Genomic DNA, 21,343 nt, shown 5'->3' on the forward strand with positions numbered 1-21,343 from the left:
GCTAAAATTATGATATCAGACCGTGTAGAGCAATTTGTTGAGGAATTGTTCCCTTACAAGATCCTGAAAGGAATGACAGTAGGCAATTATTTCTTTTTGTAATTTGCATTAGTTCAGTATTGTTTATTGTATATTATTAAGTAATGGACATAAGACGAAGGCAGATCTTAAAGTGCTTCTTTGACTTTGGTTTCATTATGGTTAATGAAACACCTCTGAATTACAATGTTGTTGTTTTTTGAACTAGCGCTTTTTATAGAGGAATGAAAATGAATTTGAAACTGAATTTAAAAAGATTTGGTCTTAACCAGCAAAAGCCTCTATACAATAAATTAAAATTATTGCAACACATATAGTTATTCCAAACTATTTATCTTCTTCGATGTATTCCTGAAACTGGTGCAGAAATTGATTTCCACTGTTCAGTGTTTCCACTACAGGGCAATATATTTATTGAATAACTGTAAGACAATAACCTATAATCAATGCAATTCCTTTTACAGGAGGTGATACTGGGAATCAGTTGAAAAAGCAGTCTGCTGTAATGTGTGCTTATAGTCCTGAAAATTTTAAATTCTTGAGGTAGAAAACAGATAGATGCCAGCAGCCAACAGTCATTCTCTGTGGATGTGTCATTTCCATAATGAAGTTCAGTGTTTTTGATAAGGCAAAGCTGTAGTTGTACAAAATGGCTGAGTAGATAGATGATTGGAAAGATGAGTCATATGATTAATATCAGTTATTGTCTGCATCAATCCTAATATCTTGTTGTTTCAAGCTTACTGGAAGTATTAGTCACTGTAGTTGTCAACGTAAAGTGGTAGCTCCAGAATTAATATGTACCCTGTACTTTATAAATTGGCTCTCAACTAAATTAACACAGGCACCTATGAATTCTAATTGTATTGGGTTTCTTAACGTGTACTGGTTATAAAATTATCATTAAAAAAAAAAAAAATAGAATTGCATTAACGAAATAGAATGTACATTATGCTTGTTATACAGTGCCATGAAAAAGTATTGCCTCCTTCCTGATCACCTCTATTACTGCTATTAAGTAATTTCCATATTAATCTAAACAGCTGGTTGCACCACCTTTAACAGCGAAAACTGCAACCAAATGCTTATATTCCTATAATTTGATATGAGTCTTTCACATCACTATGGAGGCTTTATTTCAGACAAACTGGTAGGTTTTCGAGCAGTAACTGTTCATTTCAGGCCCTGAGTTCAAGTCAGGGCTTTAACTGAGCCACTCCAAAACCTTAATTTTGTTTCATTTGAGATGCAGACTTTGAGATGTGGATTTACTTTTGTGTTTTGGATCATTGTCTTGTTATATAACCCAACTAGAAGAGTGCACTCAGTAGAGTGCAGATCTCCACCAGGCATTCCAAACGGAAGCAGTTGTCGATCACTTGCAGCCTCTAGCGGCCGGTTAGGAGTTAGCACTCAATCTATTTCAATGGACAAACAACAATGATGGAAATTAATTCAAATAAAATACTTGTCGTTGACCGATTTGCAAAATATTCAGGTGCTTGGCCTGCTGTCAGCACGCACAACAAATATTAGGCTGATCGGCCCAGTAGTATGCGAGATTAGCTCCGGACAGAGACACAAACACACGCACAAACACACACACACGCACAAACACACGCGACCAAACGCATGACCCCCTCCAGGCTCCGCCTGGCAGAGATAATAATAATAATTACGCTTCAGCTTCAGCTCACAGACAGATGACGGACATCTCCTTAAAAATGTTATGGTACAGAGCAGAATTCATGGTTCCTACAATAATGGGAAGTTATCCAGTTGTCCAGAGTGTGAAAGAAAATGTATATTTATGTGTCTTTTTATAACCATTAATGATTGGTAAGGTTTACTCCTTTTTCTGAGGAGATAAAAGGGAATTGATGTTTCTTGCAAAATCAGAAAATATCATGAGAAATAGGAGGCCTTATGAGCGTTCAAGGCCTGGTAACCTTGAATGCCAGACCTTAAGGCTGTTACCCATCAAAGCTTTTCTGTTTGTGAGATTTAGGCACATAGTACAATCAAAATTTGTTTCTGTATCCGGAAAAATTAACCAACGAAAACTTGGTTGATATAACTATGCTTTGGCTCAAAATTTATAAAAATGTGCTATGGACAAACAAGTTTTGGAACAAATCCCACTGTCCTATCTGAGAGCAGCTGGATTTCTTCCCTTGAGATCTCTATAAAGAGAAAACTTTGTTTCATCGCACTCTGCCTTGTGAAAATCTTTTATTAAGGAATATAGTTTAGTGTAATTTCCACAACAAGAGGCAGTAAAGCATCCCCACACCATCACAGTCCCCACCACCATGTTTGACTGTTTGTATGATGCTCTTACTGTGAAATGCTGAATTTGCTTTAGCCTGAGATAATGGGACCCATGATGTCCAAAAAGTTTCACTTTTGACTCATGTGTCCTTTATCTTTATATGAACATTATCCCAAAAGGCTTGGGGATCATCCAGGTGCTTTTTTTTTGCAAATGTGAGATGAGGATTGATAGTTAGCACCTTGCTACTTTCCCATGAATCCCATTTTTGACCAATCTCTTTCTTATTGTGGAGTCATGAACACTGGCCTCAGCTGAGGCTAGAATGGCCTTCTGTTCTTTGAATGTTTTTCAAAGAGATCTTTCGCGACTTTGTGGATGAGTTGTCACTGCCATCTTGGAGAAATTTTGGCAGGCTAGCCATTCCTAGGAGGATTCACCACTGTTCCAAGTGTTCTCCATTTGGAGAAAATGGCTCTTATGGTGGTTCAGTAAAGTCACAGAGCCTAAGAAATGGCTATATCGCCCTTTCCAGACTGATGTACAGTACAACAACTTTTTTCTCATCTCTTCGGGAATTTCCTTTGATCATGACATAGTGTGTGTCGTATTTGTGTTGGTCACACCTACTGGTGGTGAGAGCACATGCACCTGGGTTGCGTTAGCTAATCAGGCCAGGTGCTTAACGGTGTGTTCTTCTCCACGGTACAGGGCCACGACCGGGAGTATAAAAAGAGAGAGCAGGTTTCTGAGTTTTGTTTGTTAGAGCGCTAAAATATGAAAAAAGAAAGTGGCAACTGAAAAGCTGGCCAGCTGAGAGAGCTGAAAAGTGGCGAGCCTAATAGCTGTCACTATATTTTGCTTTCTTTTGTCTTTGTTATTTTAGTTTATTGCTTTTGCCCGAAACCTGTGGTGGGGAAGGGTGAACGTGTTCGTTCACTTGTTTTTGAATCTAAAGATCTGAAACCATTCAGTGTGACAAATATGCAATAATAGTGGAAATCCAGAAGGGGGCAAACACTTTTTCATGACACTGTAATTGAAAAAGATCAACTGGTAACTGACTTAAAAAGGTATGGTTATATGTTGTTTGAAAGTCACATTAATGCTGAATTTTGGTAACATGATAACCAAACTACTGTAGATGCTGTACAGTCTAGAGGAGCAAGAATGTGAAAGACAAAAAACGCATACAGCAGCACAGCTTTGTATCAGTGAACAGGAGAGAGGCATGGGAAGTGACATCAATAGCAAGATGAAGAGAATTTTGCCTCAATACCTCAGGTGTTGTTCAGGTAAACCTGAAATATATCTGCCCGGAACAGATGAGTAGGCAGGGCCAGCCCGTCTATTAGGCAACTCTAGGCGACTGCCTTGAGCGGCAAAAGATATGGGGCGGAAAATAGGTGACACTAGGACCTGGGGCAGAAAGCAGAGCCTGGCCTGCTGCAAAGAACAATGACAGGAGCTATTCGCACATTAAAACTAGCTTCCCAGTTTCCATCAGTGTTCGTATTTTGTTTAGGCTACTTCAGTTCTAAGGTCATTCAAAACATTCATTGTAACACACGATAAGGCTAGGCTACTATGTGTGCGCATCTTAATAAACCTTATTCTTTTGTAAATGAACAGTTTGTGGGGTTCTACTAAACTTATGTCAGATTTTATTTATTTATTTATTTCTGTGAACATTCATTTATTTTCACATTTTTATTCCATTTATTTATTTATTTATTTATTCATGAATTTATTGACTCATTTTAAATTTTGGTCATCATATTTTAATTTTTGGTCCTCCATAACTATCTCTCTTCTTAGGCAGGGCCAATTGGTGTTAGATTTTCAAAATGTTTACACAAAATTGCAACTGTTTTGACAGTTTCCTGCTGCAGCTTTATTTCAAATATTCAACCTTGGATGTGCAGTGAATAGTTTTTGAGATATTGACACTTTTGAGACAAGTGAAAACTAGGTGAAAATTGTCCTAGTGGGACATAGGGTTAAAGTCTGCCTATTCGTTCTGTTCTTCCAGATTATTTTGGAAATATGTTTATATGAGAACATTTATAATTTAACACAAATGTAGCTAATGATAGCAATGATTATTAGTGTAGATTTTTTTGTTTTAATTTCATTTTGGTCTTGGGTTTTTTCATCGGGCCTAAGACGGCAAACTGATGAGATCCGGGCTTGAGAGAATGGAAATTTGTGTTTTACTTTATCTAGGACTGGCTAAGGAAACTGTATGCTTTAGGTTTGCTACCCATGAATTCATTCACTTAAGAACTCACCATAGATCTCAGAAAACGGCAGATGTCTGATAAATAATGGAAATGCTTATTGCATGACAATTTTTCATACTGTACACTATTCTGTGAATTATCATCACAATACTTGAATGCTGGACTTTATCACTTTTAATGTTTGCTGTTTTGATTAATTATGTTTTTGTAGGAATGCATGTGATACAAATGGGATCATATGGAAAGCCGTGCAATTGAGACTAGTGTTTTCAAAAATTCTTACACTATGTGTATACCAGAAGTGCTGTGAGTGGAATATACATTTTGGTGGTGGTCACATTTACATAGCTGGGGTAAAGGAAACAGCAACCAACACAATTTAGAGAGAAATTTGCAAGGAAAACGAACTCTTGCAAATAGGTAGCCTATAAGGGAGAATGCATGATCATTGCTAAAGATAGCGCAGTTAAACACCACGCAATATGCTTGAATTGCAATACGCATGGATATGAACTGAAAACGTTCATTCATCTCTACTTCATCTTTACCTCTGCCTTTCTATTAAGCCAACTCAATGTGCGGTGCTGACTGAAGCGTTATATGGTTGATGATGCTGGGCTTAAATTTGATGACCGTGAAGAGGCTACGCTCGCGTAAGCAGAACACATCCCACTGACCAATTAAGTCGTCAGCTCACCACAGCATTCGATTGTATGGACGTCGGTAGGCAACTACGGCGCTTGGATAATAATGTATTCGCTTTCTGGTGTATCGCTACGAAAAGTAGGCGGAGATACAATACCATGCCACAAGCAGAGACTTGTCTCATCAGGGCTATCTTCTGACCGGGTCGCAAGGGAGAATGTTTTTAATTTTTTTTATTCATGAATCACTGTTATGATTATTATTCCCTATCTAGCACTGTTTCAACCTACCACTGTATTCAGAGCTGTCATCGAGTAACTCCAATGCTGCGCGCGGACTCGCTAGTCTTGTGCACGCCACTGGTAAGCAGTGGGTGTGTACATGACAGCTCCTACCTATCAGTGTAAACGCCGAGCCCGGAGCCTGTGCACCATAGCTGAAGTGCAGAAAGAATAAAGATGGAAGGAGCGGGGTCCTTTGGAGCTGGCAGAGCTGGAGGGGCTTTAGACCCTGTCGCCTTTGTTAAACAGCCACAGACTATCCTTAGAATATTGTCGTGGGTAAGAAATAATTTATACCGTATTTATGTTACAGGTGTTTGCATTTGATTTTTAAACGACTGCCATCCAGTTAAAAAGTCTACTGATAATGTTTGGAAATGTATCCTCCAACCGACGTTTGTTTTCTGTAGATTATATACATTTTGTTTCAATTCTATGAAGAACATTTATAATATACAAGCATTACCTTTTGTCACTAAAACGACGAAATATATTTTTGTCGGATCACCTCACCCGTTTAACCCTTCCCGAACCATAACCTAGCTATTTGTTGTATATGTTGTCAAAACGTTTAGCCTACAGATTAACTTGCATGTGATTATATTTTAAGATTTCAGTTCTATTCTATTTGGCATTTTCTGTTACCGAAAGAAAGGTGTATGAGCTCATCAGTGTTTTTTCTTACATGGGAAGTGTAAGCTAGCGTGCGAGCACAGGTCATGTGTTTATACCCCAATGCATGATTTAAGTATGTTGTTTGTTATGAATTAGGAAATGTATTGTCTCTCAGTCGAAGAACAGACGCTGAATATCAGTTTTTGCCCGATATTTTATAGGCGATATTTTCGGCATCGTGCCCCAGTGGGATTTCTTTCGTGTTCTATTTGAGGGCATTAGTCACGAAGACTATGGTTTTCGTATATAGCTACCGTACATTGTGATTATGGTTTTAGAACGGTAAACCTTTAAACTGAAAGTTACGCTTAATAGGCCTGTCAAATGCAAAAACTTAAGCTACCTCTATGCCGTCATCACCGACTTTCACTTCCATCATGACTGGATGCGTTCACGAGTAACATATCTTGTTGATGTTTGCAAGGAATTGGTCATAGGGAGCAAGTCCGATACATGTTGATTTGCGTACCTTCATGTACTACCCTTACCCTTTTCTTGATGGTTAGAACCCCGATAGAATGCATCAAATTGTACATGATTTATAACAACATAGGTTATTCTGTCACTATGTGTGACTGATTAAACACGACAGAATTAAATTGCCCGGGGCTGTACATGTTACATTAAGTGTGACATGCACAGATTGTTCTCTCTACTCAGCTTCTCTTCTGCTCTCTATATCGCACTTGTTGAAACAAAGGAAACCGAACACTTCCAAGTTAGACTATTCGAAGAGCACAAGGCTATGATTTAAGCACTGACAATCGCTAAATCACGCGTAGGTTTTGAGCAGACATTTTATTTATACGGAGAATTATCTCAGATCTGGATAGCAAGTTTGTATAGGTAACGCGTTTAGGATATATTATGATTCCTCTTTTATCTCAGCTGGTTTATGTCCCTATCTCTATTTAGGTTATGTTTTGATCTGAGGCCGTATTTATAGCCTATAAGAAATCAGTGACCACTAATCACATGCCTGGAATCTGGTGTAGCTACTCTTCTATAGCTTCCTGTGATTATTCAATGATTGGTTTACCATCCATGTGGCAATTGTGATTGTAGTTTTACACTGTAAGGAAATGTTAAATTTAGTCTGTATTACAGTACTGCTGTCAAATTCCAGTGCTAGTAATGTAAATGTATGTAGATGTTGATGTTTTTTTTTTTTTTGTACAGTAGTGATGTTAGTATCTGTGTCCACTTTGTCAGTAATTGATCAAAACAGATGATTCTGATGATTAAATTATATTTGCAAATGGAACCATGTAAACTCATAAAGGTGAGGGAAAACCCAAGGTGTGCAATGCTGCAAACAATGTTCCCTAATTGCTTCTTGGAGTGTGTTATCTATGACACAGGAAAACTATAGAACTATAGAACCGTCAGAATAAGGAAAAAATAGCTTAATCCAAAAAAAATTCACATTGAGAAGAATGCTCAGAGCCACTCGTTCTGCTTAATGGAAGTCATTGTGAATTGACAGGCGGGGACAGATTCCTTTCTCATACCATATGCCTATGGGCAGCTTTAATGGCAGTGGAGCTTTAGAGCTTTTTGCTGAATACATCTGGACCAATAGTGAATGAAGTTGCAGAACTCATATACTGTGATGTCTATCTGTTTATTCTGGGCTCAGGACAAGCATACACTCCTTCATGATGGGTAGGATGAGGTAATCTAGCAGTTAACTGTGGCCCTCTTGTCCCCAGAGGGTGATAGCACTATGCCTGTCTACCTGCCAGCATTATTTAGGGACAATTCAAACCAGTCTGACATTATTGTACAGGCCAGAAACTCTACTACAACATGTCTTTCCAAAACAGATTAAATGGGAAAGACAATGTCTTCATCAGTGGTCAACTTTTGATTAATTAAATAATTATTGCCCTTTTTCACTCATTAATTTTTACAGTTAATGATTTACCACAGTTAACAAAATTATTCTACTATAGTAGCCCGTAAATACTATTTATGAGTATTTCATATGCTCATAAGATGATAATTGCCATATATTTAAGTCTGCTTACAAGGCCAAGAGAATGCTGACCTGCACAAAACTGGAATTCCTCACATGGGTACAAAATACTGTCAGATGCGTGTCAATCCAGTGATTCATGCACTCACTTAGTTAAGTCAGTACGATCTACTTCAGAAGCCAGAAACAGTTATCTGTCACAACACTATAAAACTACAGAATTTACAGAACCATTAGAACTGCAGTATCACAGACACTGTGTGCACAGTCTGTTAATGTCCCAACACAACACACACATGTATACAGTATATGTTTTGTTTAAATGTGCATCACATAGCCGGAAGTATGTGGACACCTGACATCCAACATCTCATTCAAAATTATGGGCATTAATATGGAGTTGGTCCACCCTTTCTTGCTATAACAGCCTCCACTGTTCTGGGAAGGCTTTATAGGCATTTCTGCAGGGATATTCATCCATTCAGCCTGAAGAACATTAGTGAGGTTGGGCACTGATTTGGCGATTAGGCCTGGCCATCGTAGTTGGCCATCCAATTGATCCCAAAGATGTGGGAAGGGGTTGAGGCCAGGGCTCTCTGCAGGCTAGTCAAGTTCTTCCACATAATTATTGACTAAACCATTTTGATATGGACCTTGCTGTGTGCCTGGGAACATAGTCATACTGAAACAGGAAAGGACTTTCCCCAAACTGTTGGGGAGGCACAGAATCATCTAGAATGTGACTGTATACTGTAGCATTAAGATTTGCCTTCACTGCAACTAGGGGGCCTAGCCAAACCACGAAAAACAGCCCTAGACCAAGGGGTGTCCAGATGCCTTTGGTCATATAGTTTATTTTTAAAACTCTACAGCAGTTCTTCACAGGTATTGGATAGCTAAATGTTAAAACTTTTTACTGAGCTGAAGTTATTCTGTTGAAAACTCCGTATCTATCCTCAATATCCTCAGTGGTCATACAATGGCAGTTAGTGTACTTTTCCAATTTGTTATTTAAAAGTTTGTGAAGTATTAATGTTTTTTTGGAACTTGTCTTCAGCAATGTTATTCAACATGGTTTTTTCTTTGTCTTTTATGTTTTACATATAATGGAATGCTATTGAAGTAGCTGAAATGAAACATGAGAACAATGGCATATATTGTCTTGTACTTCATATCACTGGAGCAAAATATATCTAAGGTAGCTACATCAAGGGGCACTGAGACCTTTTTATGAATCCAAATCAAAATATCCTATTGATATAGGTTCCACTTCTTAGAAAAGTTTTTTAATTTCATTCTGCTGCTTTGTAAGCACATGGTGATTATATTGATCTGTGACTCTCAGTCCCAGGCTTACAGGACCACTGCTGTCAGGGGTACAGTGGGACCCTTGGGATCAGATTTCTTATTCCAGTAACATGGAAGCCAGGAGGTTTATTCTGCTGTTCTCTGTGAGACCCTTGCTGTGTGTGCTGTGAGGACAAAGCTTGAGCAAATAGGACACAGCACTAAGCACCAGTTTCCCATCATGCCACTCAAACTCACTATGTATACCTAGAGATACTATGAAATCCACTGAGGATTCAAAAAGTGATAGTTCTCACTCTATGATTGTTATGCTTATTGGTGCTCTATGATGCCACTTCTACCCTGATTTCATGTTAGGTGCACATAATTTAGTAAAAACTACAGAATTATTATTAAAAAAGGACAGAATTATTGATTCCAGTTCTGGGAATAATGTATCTGGGGGATATTTTATGACCTAAATAAACCTCTGCAAAACTGTTACTAGCTATGAGTGTATCGTGGGACTATCTTTAAGTATTGCGCTGGGCTGTAGGTTGAATGCTTATTTTGCATTTATCGGTGTTTCTAATGATTGGGTGTATGCCACACCATGCATCATAATATTCCGTAGTTAGTAGCCTAAGTATATTTCTGAAATTGTAAATATACAACTACATATGAACTGCTCCTTTGAAATAAAATTTTAGGAATACTGCAGTAATCTGGATGTGAATATTCAAAATTAAAGGTGTGGAAGATTCTGTTAATTTTCCTTCTGAATTAGAATTTTAATCATGCCATACATGAGAAAGCTTGTTCTCAAGCAACCCAGCCAAGGTATCTTATAATTACAGTGCTATGTGCAGATTGAATAAAATATGTGATGCGTAAATGTGTTCATATTTTAATTATTAATTAAGCTTGTATTTTCAAAAAGCAAGTGCTGTACGTTTTGTTGAATCTACAATACTGGTTTATACAAACATTGAATTTGGAATGTTTAGACTGAGTGTTTAGCCAATCAAGTGCATGTGTACATTACACAAATACAATGATCTAATACCATGAGAGCAGTTTTATGTTGTGTAAGTCATTGACAAACTAGGATTATGGATTAAAACTAATATATTTTATCTTGTGATGTGTATTTCATACAAGTGGTCTAGGCTTCAGATTTGTAGTGAAAGTAATATTTGAACAAACAGTTTAATGCATTACAGTTTCACTTTATGACTGGTATCATCAAGAGAATGACATGGAATGTACTCATGAGAAACTCATTCTTACTCAATACCTGCTTGTAAATTCAAATTAATGTTAGTTTCTAGAAAACAGTTAAAACACTTAAAAACATATGAATAATTACAAAGTACATATATTCAGTGTATTTCATACATGTAACATGGCTATTATGTTACATTGACTGCAATTCTAATGCTCTTTCTAATTTGCTTTGAAATTGGTAACATGTCATTAGTGGGTAACAGAATTTTGGAAGAATCAAGAGTTGAATGTTAATTTATACGAGCGATATTTGCTCATTTTTCTAGTTCATTGCAAAAATATGTTCTGCTGTCAAGCATTGAATGGAGTGACATATTTTAGAGTATCATTGATCTGCACTTGCTGTCTTGCGTGCAGGAAATCTTTCCAATGGTTGGATAGCTGCTGTTTCCATGGCTACAGAGAAGTCTCATTTACGTCATTTTACGGAGTTCCACAGCTAAAAATAGCTTATTACTCATCTGATGCTTAGATAGTATCACCAGCTCACTCCTTCCCGTATATATATATAGATAAAATAATTATCATCAGATATATTCATTTTTGTGCAAATCAAAGGAAGGAGGAACAACTGTGTCTAAATGGTTGATGTTCTCTTCACTTCTTACGTTCATGGATGTATTTGATATTAGTATTTAACCATTTTATCATTATTGACATGGACATGACAAGGCATACATACAAAAAGCACACATTCATTAAGTAAATAGGAGTGCTAACGGTATGGGGTTAAACTCTTGAGTGTTGTGTGTCTTTTCACTCACTGGTTATGCAAACTTGCATGTGGGTGTGACATATAACCATGAGAAACTAAATCTGGAGCATATACATGATGACTTTAAAGTTAAAGTATCAGTTACAAAGCTCTGCTGCAACACAATTACACACTTCAGTTCTGTTTTCATGGTGAGATTTCATAGAAAATGCACCATGCCTGTAATTTTGTATTACTTTCTGAAGGTCAATCAGGAAGCACCCACCAAAATAATGGATCTACTTAAGATACGCTGGCTTTCTTTACCGGGAAAAGCTGACACTAAAAAACCATAATATGCCTACTTAATCCTTTCCATCACAGTCCTTATATTTCCCAGCACAGTTGAACCACAAATAATGGCATTATTATTTTCTGTAATATGTGGCATTGCACTTGTCAGTAGAAACAGTTATTTCTACTGTACTAAAAGCTTGTCGGTGTAGCGCTCACTCATTGTGTGACACAGGGGCTCGAAAGGCCTGTGTTCATACCCTGGTGTAAATGAAAACATTTTCAAGTCTCCCTGCTAATAGGCGAATGTGATTGTCGCTAGGCAGAATCAGAGAGGGGAAAGCCCCTGGCTTTTCCGTGTTTCAGTCACTGTGTAAATAATATGACCTTATTCTGCCAGTGTGAATTTGTCATCTGAACAATGACTGAATGAATATACACAGGTTTCATTGAAAGGCACAGAAAGGTGCTGAAGTGCATTGATGCCAAAATTGAGCTTCACTTACAGATTCCCCAGATTTGTTAAACCAATAAAAAAAAAATTAAAAATTAACGTTTGCTCAAGGGTGGAAAGCCTTGATGTATGATGTGCTGTGTCCATTTGTATGTAAAATCTCGCGGTGAAAGATAACTGCTGTGATAGTAAATGGTAAGATATGAGAGCAAAATGGCTGCTCAAATGTAGAGAAAAATACGAATAAAAACGAATAATAATAATATAATATTAATTCAATATTAATAAAGTATTAATATAAACAAATGATCATAGTATGCATTATCTGTGCATTTCTGAATAGGGTATTGAAATTCTGATTCATCCATACCTTCTACTATCAGTTGATTATCATACAATTGTAGATTGTACCTATACCAATTATGGAAGTTACAAGCTATTTTCTTGAGATGAGTTCTTATAGGTCAATTTATCATGTAAATAATGAAAATGCACAGTGTAGATAGAAACCATTGCTTGAGGCTGTTTACAAATTAGGCACACATTAACGACAAACCCCAGTGCATAGTCTTGTATCATTATGGCTTCTGTTGAAAACATTTTTGTCTATGTCTAGTGTATGTACTGCATTTTCTTTGCTGTCATAGGGCTTATGGCTAACATTTATCTTTCAAATGTAAACACTTCAGGGAAAAGCATCTTTGACAAGCATACACTATGTGCACCAACTATATTGTTTTTGTGAAGAGGTTGACAACACACAGAACCCATTACTTCAGTTTACAATGCAGAGTTATCAGCCTCCTGTTAAGTGTATACTTTCAGACAATGCCTCCGCAGTGCTTACCCCACTCTCCTCTCTTCCATTGCAGATCTTCTCCATTGTGGTGTTTGGCTCCATTGTGAATGAAGGCTACATTAACAGTGGAAGTGAAAGACTGCACTGTATTTTCAACAAGAACAACGATGCCTGTAACTATGGGATTACCATTGGAGTCATTGCATTTCTAGCTAGCATATTTTTCTTTGCCTTGGACATTTACTTCCCACAGATAAGCAGTGTTAAAGACAGGAAGAAGGCTGTCCTCTTGGAGATGGGGTTTTCAGGTAACAGTAATAGCCATTTGCTCTGCACTGTGGGCCTGTGGAAATATGCAGGGGATACTCCAGATCCGCTAAAAAAATAGATGGGGTTTTGTACATTCACTCTTCAGATGCAAACTGGCATGTTTTCCAGGAGAAAACTGCAATCATGCCTTTAGAAAGGCTTTGGTTTCAAACACTGGGCACATTACAGACATTGGATCTCTGCATAAGCAACAATATTATTATCGATCAGAACACATTCAGGCATGCTGCAGGAAGCCAAATGGAGCAGACATCAATGTGAACACTTTAAATTGACCTCACCAAAGATACAGTTTCTACATAAAGTAGAGCACCTGCCGGAATCCATTGTTTGTGGGACACTTCTATTCAGGGGTGCGATGTTGGTGTTCCCTCCTGGGCACAATGACGATGCTTCCCTGAAATCCTGAAATTCAAACATCAACCTTCTGGCAACCTTCTGGCATGTCAAGTGACCTAATCACTTTGCCACACTGCTGCTCCACTAGAATGAGGTGCTTCACTAGCTCCCTAGACCACCACTGTCCAATTTCCTATCAGTACTGATTGGGTACTGCAGCATCTCTCATCTCACCTTGCCAAGTATATCTCCATTGTCCCTTGAAAAAGAGATTTGTAATCTCAGTGGGACCTTCCCTGGTTAAATGAAGGTTTACATTAATTCTAGGAAGCAGAAAAGAGGAAAACCATCCCAATTAGGACTGACTTATGAGAGTGTGAACTAATTTACAAGGGGCTGTGAAGAGCAGACACAAACCTTCAATTGTTTTAACTGGAATTTAATTTTTCCTTAGCAGTACTGGAAAACAAATAATTACAGACTGATTGCCCTTGTCTTTGAATGCAAGCCAATGTTCTGATTAAGAGATGATTTAATGGATTTAATAATACTTAATGCACTTAATAGTCTAATAATACAGCTATGAATCACTGCGCCCAATGGATGATACATGGTTATTTCTCAATTATAGTTCTGAATTTACCTGCCTCTAAAACAACTAAGATCTTGTTTTTTGTTTTCTTTTTTTATTTTACTAGTCATAAATGCACAAGATGCAAGTGTAAATAACTCAGCTTTTGGAGATGCTGAGAGGTGTTGTATTTCCATCACTTGGCAAAGATAATGTTGCTTCCGTCTGTAGCCATTCATAAAGGAATCACAACGTGCAACCTGGAGATATTGTCTAATATTTTTGTATCAGTCTTATCATCTAACTATGGGTAAAATAGCCAAAAAGCAAATTTCGCAAATAGTTGGACTATTCCATTAAAAGCTAAAAAAAATGGCAAGTGGTAAAATGGAGTTTACAGATGAAGTACATTACACAATGAATAGTGATCATCAAATCATGCTCAAACTCCAGTGAATAGGAGTTCTGTAGGGCATTTTTACCTGCTGTGAGATGGTCTCCCTTTTCATTGCAGGTTTCTGGGCATTTCTGTGGTTTGTTGGATTCTGCTTCCTGGCCAATCAGTGGCAGCGCACCTCCCCGAGAGAGCTGCCCCTGAATCAGGGTGCAGACGCTGCCAGGGCTGCTATAGCCTTCTCATTTTTCTCCATCATCACCTGGGTGAGTGAATGCTCCTCCTGTTCCTCTTGTGAAACCAAATTATGGAGAGTATAAGAGCAGTATATGGATCCCATTGGTTTTCCCTGCACAAACACTGACTGACAGAAAGTTAAACACCTCAGGGGAAAGTTTGGGCCAGTGTGAAGGTAAAAGCTGGTTGAGGTGAATAGATGAGTTGCCTGCTGTAAAGCTGTCCAGATGCTGGAATTACCCATAATGTCCACAGTCGGTTCCCACTTCATAGTCTGCCAGTCCATTTCTTTCAGACCCAGCAGCCCCAGGGCATGATTGGAATTGACAGGGCTCTAAACAACCTTGTATGTGTTCTAAAGTGGTGAGCCGAGTCATTTATCAAAGTGCAGACAGTGCTGCCATCAGGCTCAGGATAAGTCCTGATGCCCTGGTGACTGACCCACAGTCATTACCCCAGTGCAATAAAGAACAGGACAACTGGAGATGATTACTTCAGTTGAGGGATGCCATGCCTGCCCGTTGCAAACGCATGGGTTTCCATCATGGCTGTTAAAGAGATGGAGTCACGTTATGAACCTACCTAATCTTGACAATAGTTAACCAAGGTGTACATACTAACATTGAGTGTTTTCTATTGTCTTCAGGCTTTGTTGTTTTAATGGCAGTTGTCTGTTTTGTATTTCAGGGGTATCTGTGTCTCTTAACCTTAGGCAGATTTAAAAACATTGCCTTTGTGGAGGACACAGAGAGACTGCTCTCTAAACAACCACCCACTTCTTCTGTGGTGTAGCCAGCCATCAGCACTAATTGTGCAAATGGGGAATTTTATAGGCCTTTCCCCACAACTAACTGCCTAACTAATGCCTTTCCAGATGACGTAATGTAATGACTGCAAATTATTCACAGATTTTTAACCAAGTTAAGGCTATTTCCTTATAAGCATGCGAAAGTAACACACAGAATTCCACATGCTCCAGTTTGAGTTTGACACTCCTCTTTGCCAGGAGTATTCTTTTTGGTGTAGTGATGACTGAAGTTCAAATATTGTCCATTGCAGAATTTTGTTATCATACAAGCTTTAAGTCCTACTCTGAAAAGTGTAGAATGGAGTGCTGTTCATTTGGGCTGCTGGGTAGCTCACTCAGTAAAAGTGCAGATTGCAGTGCATGAGTGAGCACCATGGCCTTGGATTGAAACCAACCCGTGCCAGTGGCGACTATGGTTGACAGCCGCACAGTAGCAGCGCTCAATTGGCTTCACGCTGCCCAAGTGATTTATGGGAGGGATTCAGTCAGCGAGGATTGCAGTGCTCACTGCTTGAGCTACTCCTGTTGTCCATCTGGGTGCCTGTGGCTTGCTCTCTGCCCACGTGTATGATTGGGTCTTCTCCGCACCTGTGGCATCTGGCTGACACTGTGTTTCGGAGGAGAACTTCCGAATTGTCTTCACTCTCCCAAGCCAGCAGCAGGGGCTATATATGAACATGCTTGCACATAGTTTGTGAATTGGACATTCTAAATTCAGGTGGGTCTAGAGATGCAAGATTTTAAAAAAAGAATGGAAAGTTGTTTGAACAGGGATTCAGGAGTTAGGGTCCATAACCTGGCTCTCTTTGTATATATAATGTGTTATAGTTGCTCACAGATATTCTGCCTAAATCACCTATTTAACTGCTTCCAGATAACAAACACGTAATTCAGTTTTCAAGGTCGCAAATCTCAATGGACTATGGACTATGGAGATGGACTATGCACTGGTTAAAAATAATATTGGATGAACTGTCAGCTGAGTCTTGTATGGCACTCAACTGACACACAATACAGCACAGTGGCACCTTTTATTTAGGGGTTGCCATTGTTACAGTGCTCCATTTGATGTGTACTTTGAATACTCTATAGTTAACTGGGTATCTGGGACTGCATGCTGTACAATGCACAAAACTGACAGCACCAACTTCCATTTCCAAAGATTATATTTTAACTGCAGTTCATTTTTGACATGTTGTTGATCGGAGGACTTTCACCATCTGTGGGCTCTTTCTGTGAAGGGTCCTGTCACTTTTCTAATGCAGTTGTGGCTGAAGGTCCCACAGTTAAGAGCTGATTCCCAAATTATCCATCTACTCTTTGCAGTGAAGAACCAGAGAGTGCCTTGAGAAAAACTTACTAAGCCCATTTGCCTCAGTTTAACAGCTGCTAAAATGCATACACCAACATTAAGATATCTATCAAAACCACATTGGTCCTACTCTCCCTTTACAAGAACAGCATATCTTTGGGATACAGATGTATGTACTGAGCACAATTAAATTCAGGCTAGGTAATTACTGCCCACAGACACACAGACAGGCGAGCATGACTCAACATCTTTGACTAATCAGACAGCTCCAGTCTGACGCACATAGCCAGTAGCACTAACCCATTAATCCTGTTGAAGGCTGGGCTGACTGTGAGGGCTGTGCAGAAGTACCTGTTGGGCACAGACATGACCCTTTTTACCACGGACCACGTCGATGGCAACCCCACCATCCAACCCTACCCCACCGGCACCGCTATGGAGACGACCGAAACCTACCAGAGCCCTCCTTTCACCGAGAACCTCCAGACCAGCCCCAAGGGCTACCAGGTGCCAACTTACTAGATTGGTGCTGATGGGAAAGTCTGTCACAATTAAGAAGAAAACAAAAAAGAGAATAATGCATCTGATCTGAGTGTGGTACAGTGCTGTTTCACTGGGTGGATGTCTACTGTTTACCCATGAAGTCAGTTTCTTTATGTAGCTGCCCAATGACCTTGGGCAGTGTACTAGTGTTCATAGGTAGTTGTGCTGTGACATTCTGTACAGGAGCAGTATGTTGGTTGTACTTTCATGTCTGTCCGGATAGGTGGGTAGCTAGGTAGGCCCTAGCTAAATCTTGGGTAGTGGTGCCCAGCAAAGTAATCCATATACAATACAAGCACTGAATGAAACCTGTAGTGTTCCTCCTGTGAACTGGACTTGTTTAATTTTAGTGAGTAGAGACAGTCTCTGTTTTCTTCTATTTTCACTCAATCCAACATGTTTCTGCTATAGAACCCGAAACAGTATGTGGTCAAATACACTTACATGGTTTACTAAGGCTCCTCTCTGTGTTATCTCTGTCAGACTTATTTTCCTTTCCTTTATACAGGAAATTGGAGCATCATGTGTACTTATTTAAATCATTTATTTAGTTTCATTTAAATCCATTCAAGCACAAGAAAGCCTTCCACTGATAGTGGCCCTAACTGTGCTTCATTTGAAAAGAGAATAGAGGCCGTAAAAAGTAATACAGCAATTACTTTAGTAATTACTTTGAGGAATAAAAAATATTTTTTTGTTATTTCAAGGGGTCAAGGAAAAACTACAAAACCCTACGTGTCATGAGATTGGCAATGGCAGGTTTGCATTCATGTATATTACATTTTATCGGTTGCGCTTGGAATGGATTATATTACCAGTTCCAGTATTAAAAATGAACACAGTGCCATACATTATGGATAATGACTTGAAAATACGAGATTCCTATATGCTGTAAATTCAAACACTTTGCAACAAAATGCAAATATATACAAAAGAACCATAAAAAATACCTAAAAGATCAGCAGAATGTCACCGTATAATGAGTGTTCTAATTAAATATCTTTTCTTATTATAAGCTGTCAAACTTTGTCATGCAGTGATTTCTGTCAAGCCAAGTGTTGTCTTTAGGTAAATTTTGAAGTTGTCTTCAGTGAGAGCACTGGGTAAAAATGTATGCAGCTTAAAGACACCTCATTGTAGATAGCTTTGTTCAGTGTTTTAATGATGATTCATAATACTCCTTGTGATACAAGCCAATGGCCTGTCTGGTTTGTAAAAGTTTATGTATTAGGTATTCTAGGTCTGTATAAAAGTAAAAAGATTATCAAGAGCAAGTGTTACCCCTGTCTACTGTAAGTAGATGTAAGATCTTGGTAGAATACAGTATATTAAAGGTTGTCAAATTCAATGGTGTTACAAAGTGAAAATCTGTATCAGTGTGAATGTAAGCACACAATGCCTACATTGTATTGCATACCACTTTTTAACCAATGGTACTATCAAGGGATCCTCTCAAAAGTTCAGTTTAATCAGCCTCGAAAAGAGAAGAATTTATGGCAGTGGTCCCAATCTTCTGGACCAAGTGTAATATTAGAAGCAGCACACTATACTGGTGGTATCCTGTATTAAAATAAAGTTAATTAGATATTAACAGTATTGTCCATAACTAATAAAAAAATTTCAAATATCAAATGCGTTTCTTTTTTTGCAAATTCTATAAGTTGACATAATTGTTCTGGTAGCATTTCTTATCAAAACTGTCATATATATTTGTACATTCCATGGGAACACCTAGCAATGTCATTAGCTAGTCCTATTTCAGTTTGTCATTTTATACTGTAAATCATAAATCTATGTATCATTTTATGCCTCAAAATTATGTCAGATTAAGATTTTGATAATTGGTCCTTGTGAATGTATTATGGTTCTAAAGCTACTGTTTGTATTATCAAATCAAAATACACATTATCAGACATGTCATTGACTTAAACTACTGTATCTCTTGATTATTTTAATTTTTTATTCCTATTGTATATCTGTATTTATAAAAGAAACATTGCAAGTTTCTGGCTGGGTACCACTGGTTAAATATAAATGTGATTGATGCATAATGGATCATAATGTATAATAACTGCTTTCAGTCAAGCAAAATAAACAAAAAATGTAATGGAAAAATAAACTTAAAATTGAGAATGAAAATGAAAATTGAGACTTATTGTGACTTGTGACTTTACACTGTACACTGTATGCCCAGTTAGACTAACACTGGTCAAGGATTTTAACTGATTTTACAATCAAAAGGACTGTTGCTTGTCAAAAGCAGGTGGGGTGCTGCTGTTGTACACCTGTGTGTTTCCACTGCCTTGTTTCTGAAAATGTCTTAATAAATGTGATTCACTATATAAATGAAAAAGGAAGCTGATGATATATAACAGTAAACCAATGAGTGCTTCATGGCTAAATATATATAATATATATAATAATATATATCATTTGGTCCTCCCAAACAATGCATCCCGCTAAAGCACTCATTTTTGATTAATTAATTCATCAGCATATATGTGTTCATTGATCCATTGGTTCAGAATCAAATCGTGACTGTGCTGTGGGGCAATGCACAATTGGCTAGAGAGTGATGCAGCAGAGAGGGTTTTCCTCATCTCGTCCCACAACAGCAACTCTTCAAGTTATACCTTGAGTCTGCCTGAGTAATCTGCATGAGAGTGCTGTCTTGGTGCAAAATCTGTGCAGATGATGAGACAGTGAAAGGCCTTGTTTGGCAGTAAGTTCTCTGAACTTACTGATGTATTCCTGAACTTTCCCAAATTTTCTGGAGCATGTTGCAATGCTTGGAAAGGCCTACAAACACAATAGAATATATGAAAACAAACGCTGTATGACAAAAAGTTGACTGTATTCCAGAAGTTCTAGGTGCTAATGTTAGTAAAATCTGTGCTTTAAAAGAGTTTATTCTTTATACAGGGGGGGAATGAGCAAGGTGTTCTTTTTGTTCCTCAAATAAAATACAAAAATCAGTTTACCTATGACTGAATTCAACCTTAGCAAATTATGATAATGATTAAAAAATAATGCAGTACAGAGAAATCTTGGAGCTGGAACCTTTTTTCTTTTATCTTATAACATTTGAGATAATCCCTGGCTGGGAGCAGGTTTGGGAGTGCGTGACAGTTCCTCTTAACAGTTCATAGTGTAATCTGTGGTAACACATCCCTAATGTATCTGTACGCTGTGAGATAGGGTCATGTACTCAAGTGATATTGATTGTAATTCAGTATATCTTAATGGACTCTGTTTAAACTGTTCAAGGTCGTGTGTTTCCTGTACTGATAATGCACTCATTAAAATACTTGGACCAATTTTACAGCATGGGTTATGTTTTCCTTAAGTATAATGGCCAGTTTTTTTCTGTAGAAGGTATGGTTAGTAAGCACCACTGCTTGTCAAACTGCATTGGTTTAGATTGCACTTGTCTTTCAGGTCATGAAAATAAGCGCTGATGCATTTCATTGTAGCAAGATTGTGTGAATTAGACTAAATAATTGCCATTTAATATGCAGCATTTAAAATTTGCATCCCCATTTCAAGATTTGAGGCAGTTGCACAAGGATCGCATTAAAACAGTCTGATCAGACTCATGGCCAAATAAATAATCAAAATGGATATTTTAGACCAGTAAAGGCATTACATTTAATTAGCAGACGCTTTTATCCAAAGTGGCGAACAAAGCCTTCCGATTGACCGTTTTGCTTTCATAACCAAATGTGCTCAACTGTACTTTCTTCCTTGGCTACCCAGGGAAAACTGTCATCACTGAGAGACACAGAAACATCATGGCTGTAATATATAGCTGTAAATTTCTGGTCCAGCTGGGTGCCAAGCAGGAAACTGACAAAAATGGCA

General features: G+C 38.1%; 1 protein-coding gene across 2 annotated transcripts; it reads left to right on the forward strand.

Moving 5' to 3' along the window:
- Positions 1-5,312: 5,312 nt before the first annotated feature.
- Positions 5,313-20,804, forward strand: LOC135248229 (synaptogyrin-3-like). 2 transcript variants are annotated; one of them, XM_064322598.1, is made up of 4 exons: positions 5,313-5,759; positions 13,022-13,256; positions 14,703-14,848; positions 15,507-17,251. In XM_064322598.1, the coding sequence occupies exons 1-4, from the start codon at positions 5,658-5,660 to the stop codon at positions 15,609-15,611; spliced, it is 588 nt and encodes a 195-aa protein (XP_064178668.1). In that variant the 5' UTR covers positions 5,313-5,657; the 3' UTR covers positions 15,612-17,251. The 2 variants fall into 2 exon arrangements, with proteins under 2 accessions (XP_064178668.1, XP_064178667.1); XM_064322597.1 differs by lacking the exon at positions 15,507-17,251 and adding an exon at positions 17,258-20,804 and having other exon boundaries at positions 5,339-5,759.
- The last annotated feature ends 539 nt before the right edge of the window (positions 20,805-21,343 follow it).

Source organism: Anguilla rostrata, chromosome 2 (genome assembly GCF_018555375.3).
Source record: "Anguilla rostrata isolate EN2019 chromosome 2, ASM1855537v3, whole genome shotgun sequence".
NCBI classification, from domain to species: domain Eukaryota; kingdom Metazoa; phylum Chordata; class Actinopteri; order Anguilliformes; family Anguillidae; genus Anguilla; species Anguilla rostrata.